We start from the raw sequence: 12,285 nt of genomic DNA, 5'->3' as shown, positions 1-12,285 counted from the left end.
GATGCAGGGGGTTATCACAGAGCAAACGCAGCTGTCCTGGACGATGCAGGGCCCAGAAAGGAGAGCCAAATGCACTTGACCTAAGAACACACGCCAATGCCAAATGCAAGTGCTGGGCCAAGGCCAACAGGAAGTTTTCTCCGCTTACGTGAGAGAGGGGAGAGTCCGCTCCCTGCCAGAAGGTGGGCCCAAGGCCACTGGGGTTTCGGAGGGCCCAGACAAGCTGCCCAAGCCCCCGAGGGCACTGAGCTAAGCAGCCTCACAAATCTAGTTTCTGTGGATAAACTCACTGGTGACCCTCTGGTGCTTTGAAATTGATGATGCCGATGACCTCAGTAGCAACTATTCATGGGTCACTTAAGACATAGTAGGCACTGTGCTGAGCGATTATTATTAATTGAGTGCAAATGATATACCGTAAAGAGCCCAGACCTTAGCCAAACAGCTTGATGAATTGGTACATGTGTTTACACCTGTGGAACCAGACCAATGCATAGAACACCCCTTGATCTATAAGACTCCCTCTAGCCTCCTCCCAGTCATGACCACCCTTCCAAAGCTAACCTCTGTCTGACTTCCATCACAGAGACTGGTTCTGCCTGTTTTTGAACTCCACACAGGAAGTACTCCTGTGTCCGGCTTCTTTCTCTCACCAGCATGTCTGTGAGAATCACCCGTGTTGTTGTATACGGCTGGTCATTCTCTCCCATGGCCGTGCATCCCAGTGTATGAATAAACAACAGGTTATTTACTCACTTATTTTTATTTTTCAGCAATGCCACAAGGTTTGTGGGATCCTAGTTCCCCAACCAGAGATTAAACACGAGCCCTTGGCCGTGAGAGCACGGGGTCCTAACCTTTGGACTGCCAGGGAATTCCCTATTTACTGGTTTCTACTGCTGACCGGGGCTTCCCTGATGGCTCAGTGGTAAAGAATCTGCCTGCCAATGCGAGACACGTGGGTTCCATCCCTGGGTCAGGAAGATCCCCTGGAGAAGGAAATGGCAACCTGCTCCAGTATTCTTGGCTGGAAAATTCCATGGACAGGGTATCTGTGGGCTACAGTCTATGGGGTCACAAAAGACTCGAATGACTGAACAACAACTGCTGACGGATACTAGGGTTGTTTCCAGTTTAGAGCACGATGGACAAAGCTGCCGTGAACATTTATCTGCAAGTCTCCGAACTCTTGCTTTCATTTTTCTTGGGTTATTATCTAGGGTTAGAACTGCTGCGATGCAGGGTAGGTATATGTCTGCCTTTATAAGGAACGGCTCTGTGTTCCATGTGACTGTCCCATTGCGTATTTCCACCAGCCAGTGAAGGAGAGTTTCAGCTTCCCCACACCCTCATCCACACGTGCTATTGTCTTTTCCATTCTGGTCATTCCAGTGGATGTAAAGGGCACATCCCGGCCTTGTCTAGTCCTCATGATAACTCTTTGGAGATGGGTACCATCTGCAGTGGATAAAAGATGGCCACACATTCGGCACATTCCTTCCATGAAGAAGAGGGGTCTATGTCCTTTCCCTTTGGATCTGGGTAGGCTATGTGGCTCCTTTAACCAATAAGATATGACAGAAGTCACACGGTGTCAATTGCCATACCCAAGGCTTCAGAGACCTCTACGTTCTGTTTGTTCGAATGCTGGCTCTGGGAGGCAGGACTGCCATGCTATACGAGAAAGTCCACGTGGCCACGAGGAGAGGCTGTATGGAAGAGACCGAGGCCAACTAGTCCCCGGCCACCCAGCCCTCCCAGCCGAGACATCAGACAAGTGAGGGAAGGAGCCACCCTGGACGGCCTCACCCCAGCAGGTGCCACTTGGCTCAGACCAACCATACCCTCTGTGCCCTGTCCTAGCCCACGTGATAAACTGGTGGTTGTTCCACATCATGAAGTTTTGGGGCAGTCTGATGCTGCCACAGATACTCAGAAGCAACCACCATCTCCATTTTACAGAGGAGGAAACCAAGGTACAGAGAGGTGATATACCGTGGCCATGGCCTCACACTGGGAGGAGTCAGAGCTTGGGGTGAAGCCAAGATGCATTATATCCCAGGTCAGAACAGGTCGAGAGCACACAGTGTGAACGCTGGTTACTCGACAGTGATCTGGGACAGACTGGTGGAGGACTTAATGCAACAGACTGGAAGCCGGACTCTCATTTCCAGTAGCCTGATTTCATCAGAAACGAAGTGTGTGTCTCTCTGGACTGGCACCAGGGAGACCAGCCTCTCTGGGACCTCTGACCTGATCGGTGTTCGCAAAGGCCCAAGCAGGGGATGGTGCTCCATGCGGTGACATCGCCTGCCTCCCCAGGTCCCCACTCGTCCATAGCTTGGATCAGAAGAAAGAAGGAGGTCCCCAGCCAGGGCCACTAGCTGGATACACCCCTTTCTGTACCATGGAGTCCACGACACCTGAGCACAGACACACCGGATAAGCTAACCATCAGCTGGTGGGACTGAGAGGATTGCTATAACCTAAATGTCATCAGCGCAGAGCCTCTTCATAGGGACTGCAAAAAAAAAAAAACGCCTCCAAGGGCCACAAAGGCCTCATACTAGGTGCGTTCTGTTATAATGTAGACATGCTTATTTGCATATAAGCACATGGAAACAGTCTTCACTTTCAAAGAAGCGCACTCTATTCCATTTCTTAAAACACAGGACTCTCTAGGCCTGTTTGCTATGCACCTGCTTTCAGTAGGGCCCGAAGTACAGAGAAATTTTTTCTACCACAAAAGACACACACGCAGGATGGATGCTGCTGGCAGGTGGCAGGGGAGTCAGGAAGGCTCCCCTGGGGACGGTGACGAGCTGCAGAGCACGTGTGCTCTCCACAGGGGGCAGCCACTACCCGGCTCCGGCTGATGCTGGCCGGGTGAGGAAAAGCACCCAAGGGGTGGGGGGATGCGAGTGGAAGACAGATCTTTGCTTTTCCACGAGAAGCTGGAAATCCAGATTTTTTTTTTTGCATGACATTCTATAAATGTCAGCCACTTAGTCCTCCCTTCTTTTTTCCCAGAAGCATGCAACATGTCTGCAGGCAGGATTGGGCCCACCAGTCATCCTGTGACCTCTGTATTTAAAACCTTTGCATCAATGCATCTCTAGACCTTGAGTTCATAAAGGACCTTCTCCATGCTGCATGCAACCTTGGGCCTCCTGGCAAGACAAACGCAGGCTTTGGGAAGCTTTGACGTTTTTTAAGGCTAGTAAGGCTAGTAAGGCCTGGGCCCCTCTCTGTCTATCCAAGCGGGCTTTCGTCCAGAGCTCTCATCATGGATGGAGAGTGGGTCTCTCGTCACAGGAGGAAGATGGGCTGGGATTTGAGATAAAAAATGTCCCAGGATCACCCGTCCCTACCACCTTCGCAATCCCCCTGCTGCAGGGGCCCACACCAGTCTGCTGAGCCCAGCACACCACCCCCACAGACCAGTCCCTCTGCCTGGATGCCTGCCACCCCACCCCCCACTCCCAGCAACTGAATTCTTCTCGTTCCTCTTTCAAACCCCAAATTAATCACCACCTGTTCTGCAAAGCCTCCCCAATTTTCCAGGCAGAATTTAACACCTCTGCTCCTTACACATATATATATTTTAAAGCAAACTGAGTCTTGGGATTATGTGCTTCGTTCCTTCTAGAACCTCTTTCCCTTTACAAAGCCTCCCGTTTGCACCTGGAACACACCTCCAGGCCAGCAGTGATACACAGATTGGTTTCCCCGGTAACCTAGGGGATCAGAGAAGCAGGGGGTGGAGGGAGGGAGATAGAGTGGTCTCTCTCTGCACTCTCAGGCTCTTCACGGGACCAGTCGGAGAAGGTGAACGATGTTCCGATGAAGAAAGGACTGTTCAGACAAAGTCGGTCTCGTTACCTGGCTCCCACCTGGACCCACACATGAACTAAAAAATCGGCCCTCAAGAGAAGCGCACACACAGGTCCTTGTGGGAACGTCGGTTGCCTTGTTCACTGCGCTGTCCCCAGGGAATGGTGCAGGGAGGCGCTCAGATGTCTGCTGAACGTCGGGGACAGAGCTGCTCCCGTCATGGAGGGCTGCTCTGAGGTGAGACGGGAGGACACGGGAAGCACGCTCCGGCCGGAGTCTGGCACGAAGTAGATGCTCAACCAACGTGGCTCCCGGGCTGTCACCACCGCATCTCCAGACACCCGGGCCCCTTCCACACGGCCGCGCCCAGCTGGGCTTCCCGTGCTCCGGGGAGAGGCAGGCCTGCTCCCAGTACGGGGCTCAACCCTTTGGGCCTCCAGGCAGAAGCCACGAACCCTGGCTGCTGGTGTGCCTTTACTAAGCTTGGGAACTTCCAGAACATTCTGTCAGTGCTCCTCAGGGCCCCACATCTATCTGGCAACAATCCTGGAGACCTTGTCTTCCTGGCTGAGGGCACCATCTTCCCTGCAGCCAGGAGGATCCGTCCCCACACAACAGGGGAGGAGGCAACCGTGCAGCCAGCCAAGGATTCAGGAAGGCACTCCATGCCCGACCCCGCCAGGCCAGGGCCCGGCCGGGAGGCTGCCCCCGGGCCGCCCAGGCCTGAAGCCACTTCCTGGCTGTCTCCACGTTTGCCTGGTGAACGGCGCCGGGCGGGGAAAGTTAAATACAGGCGTAGCAGCCCCGCCGGTCGGCGCCCCGCATCGGGGCCGAGAGCGCCACCTGGTGGCCCACGCCCGCCTCCTCCATGGAGTGAAAGCGTCTGGGGGGAAGGGCGTTAACAAGATGGCCGCCTCGGGGAGCCTTGTGTGGAGAGAGGGAGGGAGGGAGAGAGAGGGAGGGAGAGAGAGAGAGGGTGGCTTCCCCAGGCCGGCCGCTGCCCACGCCTCCTGCTCGCTAAGCCACCACCAAGATGGCTCCCCAGGGAGGCCCAGGAGGGCCCTGAAGCCTGGCCTGGGCCTCGACCCGCGCCTCCCAGGCAGGCCCTCCCCATGTCAGTCAGGCACTCACCATGTCAGCCAGGCTGCAAAACTCTTCCAGCCTGAGGAGCAACCCCTCGATGGTCTCCTCCACCTCCTTCGCCTGAAAAGAGACAATATCCTGGAGATTAGCAAGTGGTTTCCAGGGAGACAAAGGCCCTTCATTTTCTTTTTCTTTTTTTAAAGCAAACTAAATCTTAGGATTATCTGCCCAGTTCCCTCCAGACCTACTTTCCCTTTTCAAAACCTCTCTAGCCTCATTTGCAACCTGGAAGTGCTGGTGGCAATCTCGATGCCTGTGGATGCCTCTGTTTAACTGCTCTGGTTAAAGCCCTGCGGACCATCCGCTCTATGCGTTCTCAAAAGAGAGGAGATAAATAAATCCTCACAGGAGACAACAAAGTGACTCATCACCACCCATGGTGCAGATAAGGAAACCGAGGCTCAGAGAAGTGACGGGACCTGCTCAAGGTCACACAGCTAACAAGCGTCAGGGCCCACATTCTCAGGTAGGTTTGAGTCCCCAGCCTCAAAGCCTGCTCTTATCAACACCGAAAAATGGCTACTGAGAAACACCATGGAGAAAAACAGTGAACTGCAAGAGAAGCAGAATATAAAACTATCCTTGTGTGAACACCGAGAAATGTACATGTTTCAACAGTGGAATTTCATTTCATCTCATTTCAACTGGAATAACACGTGCGTGCATGCTAAGTCAATTCAGTTGTGTCCGACTCTTTCCGACCCTATGGACTATAGCATGCCAGGTTCCTCTGTCCGTGGGATTCTTCAGGCAAGAATACTGGAGTGGGTTGCCATTTCTTTCTCCAGGGGATCTTCACGACCCAGAGATCCAACCCGAGTCTCATTACGTCACCTGCATTGCAGGCGGGTTCTTTACCGCTACAGCCACCTGAATGACATGTACCAAACTGCAAATGGTTAGGGGTTAGCCAATGCAGGAGACACCAGAGATGCAGCCTTGAAACCTGGGTCGGGAAGATCCCTTGGAATAGGAAATGGCCACCCACTCCAGCATTCTTGCCTGGAAAATCCCATGGACAGAGGACCCTGGTGGGCTACAGTCTATAGGGTAGCAGAGAGTCGGACACAACTGAGCACGCACGCAAGGAAGCACTTACACTGGGCTTCCCTGGTGGCTCAGTGGTAAAGAATCCATGTGACAATGCAGGAGACGTAGGTTCAATCCCTGGGTTGGGAAGATCCCCTGGAGAAGGAGATGGCTACCCACACTAGTATTCTTAACTGGGAAATCCCATGGACAGAGGAGCCTGGTGGGCAACAGTCCATGGGGTCACTAAGAGCTGGACACAACTTAGAGACTAAACAGCAACACTTACGCTAAAAAAGGATTTGTTGTTTACCTGAAATCCATATTTGACAGGGGATCCTGTAGTTTATCTGGAGACCCTATTAACCGTGCTTATTTAGCCCTGGGGAGTAAGGAACTGGAGACTATGGTCTGACATGGGAGCTTTGAATATTTTATGTCATGTAAAGGGTCCAAAACTCAAAAGTTACCAACACCATGCAGTAAGGCAAATGAATGAAGCAGGCCACTGGGGCTTGGAGTGACTCGAGCGGCACTTGCCTAGATCGAGAGCAGCTAGGCACTCCGAGAAATCAGGAAACGTGAGCCCAGGGTTGCCAGAATCTTCCATTTTCAAGAGAAGCCAGAAATGTTAACTTTATGGAAAATGTCCCAATTTTTAAATAGTGGCACATATATTTTTTAATATTATTTTTCCTTTTTAATGCTTCATGGGCCAAGCAAAACAGAACATGAAGGGTCTGCTTTAATCACTTGCATAAAGGAGTAGTTTGAACCCTTTTCCCCCTCAAGCATGTACTATTTCATGATGAATAAAATACCTGCTTTTTTGTCTTTTTTCCCCCTAATAACCAGGCATCTCGGAAGGAAGTTCAGCTGGAACATGAAGTACTTTCTCTGGCTTGCCAGGCCGAACTGCTCTGCTGCAGGGAGGTGTTTCTGGGCAGGCCTGGCACTGCCCCCTCACCTGAAGGCTGCCCTCAGCGCCCACTTGTCCCCAGAGAAATGTTTATACAGTGCAGAAGCTGCCGCCTGCAGCCTAGGCTGTCGCCACCACAACCAAATAAACGGCTGCACAAGAAAGCCTCTTTCCGGCTGGAGTATAAATAGTGCAGAGCTGCAATTTTAAACTCTGGAGCCTTCGTCTCACAGCTGGGACTATTTCTGTGCCTGACTGGGGGAGGCTTGACAGGGGAAGGGGACCACAGTGGAAGGGGGACTGGAAACACACAGAAGCTCCCCCCACCGCCCCCGAAAAACAAAGGCATGGTTTTTAAAAAAGTCCTTAATGCACTAAGGGAGAAAGAAGGAGCCGAGAGGCCACTGAGCCGGGAGGGGGGAGGTTGGTGGTTCCTTCGGACCCAGAGGAAAGCATGAGAGACGGGAGAGGGCACAGATCCATGATGAAGCACAGTCTAGATGAATCGCGCCTGTAGCCCGCCAGGCTCCTCTGTCCATGGGACTCTCCAGGCAAGGATACTGGAGTGGGTGCCATTCCCTTCTCCAGGGGATCTTCCCAACTCAGGGATCAAACCCAGGTCTCCTGCATTGCAGGCGGATTCTTTACCATCTGAGCCACCAGGGAAGCCCCCAAAAGTGAAAGTGTTAGTTGCTCAGTCGTGTCCGACTCTTTGCCATCCTATGGGCTCCTCTGTCCATGGGACTCTCCAGGCAAGACTACTGCAGTGGGTTGCCATTCCCTTCTCCAGGAGATCTTCTGGACCCAGGGATCAAACCCAGGTCTCCTGCACTGCAGGCAGATCCTTCAGTGTCTGACCCACCAGGGAAACCCCAAGATGATCTATACCCCCAGTCCAAACATGCCTGGGAAGACAGAACCCCAGAGGAACACGAAGGACCACTGGCTGGGTGGCCTCTTCCCAAGACACACATGCAGTTTTTTGCTTACAGGAAGAGCTCTGGACCTCTCCGAGCATGTTCAGGAAGGAAGTCAGTCCTGAGTTCCAACCCCATCTTCCCTCTGCCACCTAGGGGACCTTAACCCAGTAGCTTCCGCTGGGCATCTGGGTTGGCTCACCCAGGACAAGAAGGGCCACACCCACTTGGCAGGGTTGCTAGGTTAACCTCATACTGTGGCTAAGTCCTTTAACAGGGCGTGGGCATACAGTAGGCAAGAATAAATCTCTCTCACTAGACAACCGAAGAAGTGGCAAATCACTACACATGAATTATCTCCTTTGATTCTCACAAAAACTCTCTTCTGCAGGTGCCACAATTTCCCTCTTTCTATGAATTGAGAAACAGAGGATTAGAGAGCTTAAGTCACCTGCTCAAGGTCACACAGCTAATACATCCGGAAGCCAACGTCTGACCTCTCTGACTTCAGAAGCTGGTAAGGACCAAGGTGCTCTCTGGGGAGGGGAAAAGTGTACCAGCCTTATGCTGCCTGTCAACTACGGTCACGCTCACCACCACCCCCCACCCTCCCCCCCCAACCTCCGCCTGGCACCCAGGGCAGTCACAAAGCAGCGGGACGGGAGTGAAGAAATGATCTGCTGACTGCCTGGTCAGCTGAGCGAAGAACAGGCCCTAAGACATTCCCAACCAACAGGGGAGGATCAGCCACCCCACCGTGCCCCACAAATCATTCACTGGACAATTTTCTCCCAGAAAGTGGCTCCAGAAATATGATTCCTGCAGGCTGCAACCCACATGCCTTTTTAACCCAGCCCATAAGCAATATGAATGCCTCCACCATCCTTTGCAACTCCCCGGGCAGAAACTGTCCCACTCTGAGGGGAGGGAAGCAAGCGGTTCCTCTTGAAGCGACCTTCAGGGCTTGGCCGGCGGGGATGGCAGGTGGGCATTTTTTAATACGTGTGAATTATGGCATTTATTGCCTTCTGCCACACCCCCTGATTTCTCCCAAAGTGCCAAGCCAGGCTTCCCAGCCAAGCTTCCCAGGCAAGTGTTCCAAAAACCGAAAAGGGGCTGGCCCTGTCCACCAGCGACTGGAACAAGAAACACAAAAAGATCCTCTGCCATCTGTTCTCCGGCTCCACAAGTGGAAACTCCATCGTCCAGGTGCTCAGGCCAAATACTTGGGAGGATCCTTGGGTCATCTTTCTTTCCCACCCCCCACCCTATCCACCCTCTATGCAAACCCTCTCAGTTCTGCCTTCACAATACACCCCAGATCCCACCACTCTGGTGCAAGGCACCACTCTCCCTTGCTGGGACCACTGCAGTAGCCTGTTCCTCACTAGTCCCCTCCTTCCTCTTTTGCTCCCCTTCAATCTGTTCCTCAGAGATTCTGTTAAAACCAAAGCCCTCTTCAGCTCAGAATCTTCCACTCTACCATCCTCAGCCACTAGGATGGCCACAATCACAAAAACGGCAAGTGACAAATGTTGCTGAGAATATGAAGCAACCCTCATTAACTGCTGGTAGGACTGTGAAATTGTGCAGCTGTTTTGGAAACAAGCCTGGTTTGGAGACCAACCTCTAAAGGTTAAACATAGAGTTACCCTATGACTCAGCAATGTACCCCAAAGAACTGAAAACAGAGGTTCTTACAAAAAAAAATTTTTTTACATTATTCCTAATAGCCCACAGTAGAAATAACTTGATGTTCATAAACTGATGGATGGGCAAACAAAATGTGACGTGGGCATAGGGTGGAATACTCTTCAGCCATAAAAAAGAATGAAGCGCTAATACACGCTACAATGTCGATAATCCTTGAAAATAAGCCTTACACGATTCCTTTTGTGTGAAACGTCCAGAGGCGGCAAAGCCACAGAGACAGAAAGTGTGTTAGTGGTTGTCTCCCCCATGGAATCGGTGGGGGGTGGCGGGGAGCAGGGAATAATTGCTAGTGGTTAAGAGACTTCTCTTTTGGGTGATGGAGATGTTCTGGAATTAGGTTGTGGTGATGTCTGCACAACCATAGTGAATATACTAAAAAACACTGAATTGTGTACTCTAAAATGGTAAATTTTATATTGCATGGATTATATCTTAACTTTGACTGTATCTTCCACCTCAGTCAGCAAACACCTACTGGAGGCCTCCCCAGCCCCATGCCATCCCAGCCCTCCACCTCTCTCTGACCTCATCTCTGACTGCTCACTCCCCACCAACCACGCCAACCGTGGTCCTCACCCCAGGGCCTTTGCACTTGCTGTTCCTGTCACTGGCAAAGCTCATCTCACACTTCCTTCCAGCCTTTGCCCCTATGATTCTCCTTCGTGAGGCCTTCCCTGGTCTTGTGGCTTTCCTGCCATGCCCCATCCTGCACCAGTTTCTCTCTCTCTTTAGCCTGTATCATCATTTAACTTCCTACATATTTTTCTTATTTGCTGTCATCTTCCCTCAACAGAATGAAAGCTCCTGGTGAACAGGGGTTTTCGTTTCATTTACCTTGGTGCCCCTAGGGCCTAAAATAATGCCTGGCACATAGCAGGTCCCTGTGTTTCCTAAGATAGCCTTCCAACTCTCTCCGTGTCTTTTCGCAATATGACCTTGCCCCTCTGCCCATGGGGAGGCAGCGTCATTCCTTTCCACCTCTGAACTAGCCTGGGACTTGCTTTGACCAATAAAATGTGGAAGCAACGCACTGCTCCATGTTTGACTTCCGAGACCAGAGACCCGCCAGCTTCTGGCTCACCCTCTTGAAAGACAACAGCAGGCAGTTCCGGTCTTCTGAGAGGCCACAGAGCGAGAGCAGTCCCGGAGAGTGAGAGGCCGTGGAGGAGAACTGACACGCCCCGGCTGCCAGCACCAACCGCCTGACACGGGTGAGGCCATGTTGGACCTTGGGCTGCCGCGGACCCCCAGCTGTCTGCAGCCCCGTGAGGCAGCCCCCCCAGTGCCACAGGAGAGAATGGCTCAGAGGAGCCCGCCAACCCGCACAATCATGCACTCTAAACTGGGGGTCGTTTTTATCCACTGAAGTTGGGAATGGTTTGTTACCTGGCAACCGGTAACCAATACAGTGCTCCATGAATATTTGTTGCAAGAAAGAGGGGAGGGAGGCGAAAAGAAAAAGGCCAGAGGAAGGAGGAAGAGTGCTCTCTTGGAAGAGGGACAGCCTGAGAACCGCAGCCTCGATGAGTGGTGCCTGAGTCCCGCTCTCCCATTCCTGCTGCGGAGTCCTAACGATGCCCCTGACCATGCCTGTGCCTCAGTTTCTCCACGTGAAAGGGTGTGTGGAGGGAACTCCTCAGACTTTCTCTGTCTTGAGCTGGAAGCTGAAGAGGGTCTGGTAAGTTCTTCCTCTTGGTTACTCTTGGCAAGGTGCTCCACCCACACAGGGGAGGATTGCGACCCACTAGGGTCTCCAAACTCAAAAAGAGATGGAAGCCAGGCAGGAAATGAATACTAGGGAAGGAAGCCAAGCTTACGACGGTGTTTTCCTCACATTGATTATTTCAGTTTCCCACTTGTGACAGAGACTTTTTACTTTTCTCTAAGAAATAGCAGCATCAGCAGGATAATAAATGGCAGCTGACACTTAGGCAGGAAGACAAAAGGGAAGGGTGGAGACTGTGGCAAACAGAAGGCCTCTGACCCCATCTAAAGAGGACAGCTGCCACTTGGTTTGAGCAGATCATTCCAGGTGGGAATGCACCAAAACTGGTTTTATTCAAGATGAACGGTGATAGAGGTCTTTATACAAACTCTCCCAATTTGCAAATGTTGACAACTAACCTAAAAAGCTAAAAAAACACTATGACAGTCAAGCTCCAGGAGATGGCGAAGGACAGGGAAGCCTGGTGCGCTGCAGTTCAGGGCATCGCAAAGAGAAGGACACGACTGAGCAGCTGAACAACAACGATGGGCAAGCAAGCCTCACTGCAAGCTGAATGCGGCCTTCACCCCTCTGGCTTATCATTCTTTAAAACACAAACATCTATGAAATGTCCAGAACAGGCACATCTTTAGAAACAGAAAGTCAGTTAGGGGCTTCCTGGTGGTGTGAGAGTGAAGAGGGCCAGGGTTTCTTCTGGGGATAACAAAAGTGTTTTAAGATTGATTGTGGTTAACGGTTGTGCAACCCTATGAATAAACCAAAAGCAGTGAAATTACTAAAGCCTTTAACTGTGTGGATCACAACAAACTGTGGAAAATTCTTAAAGAGATGGGAACATTAGACCACCTTATCTGCCTCCTGAGAAATCTGTATGCAGGTCGAGAAGCAACAGTTAGAACTGGTCATGGAACAACAGACTGGTTCAAAATTGGAAAAGGAGTATGTCAAGGCTGTATATTGTCACCCTGCTCATTCAACTTATATGCAGAGTACATCATGTGAAC

At 51.6% G+C, this 12,285-nt stretch overlaps 1 protein-coding gene across 1 annotated transcript in view; it reads right to left on the bottom strand.

Annotated features, from left to right (window-relative positions):
• The window catches only part of BCAS4 (breast carcinoma amplified sequence 4), a 59,318-nt gene that overhangs the window by 34,882 nt on the left and 12,151 nt on the right, over positions 1–12,285 (bottom strand). The window contains exon 2 of the mRNA XM_068987773.1: positions 4,966–5,037. Coding sequence (XP_068843874.1) covers positions 4,966–5,037 — 72 coding nt within the window. The remainder of the gene's footprint in view (positions 1–4,965; positions 5,038–12,285) is intronic.

This window comes from Capricornis sumatraensis, chromosome 15 (assembly GCF_032405125.1).
Source record: "Capricornis sumatraensis isolate serow.1 chromosome 15, serow.2, whole genome shotgun sequence".
NCBI classification, from domain to species: Eukaryota; Metazoa; Chordata; class Mammalia; order Artiodactyla; family Bovidae; genus Capricornis; species Capricornis sumatraensis.
This window is presented reverse-complemented; position numbering and strand designations above follow the sequence as displayed.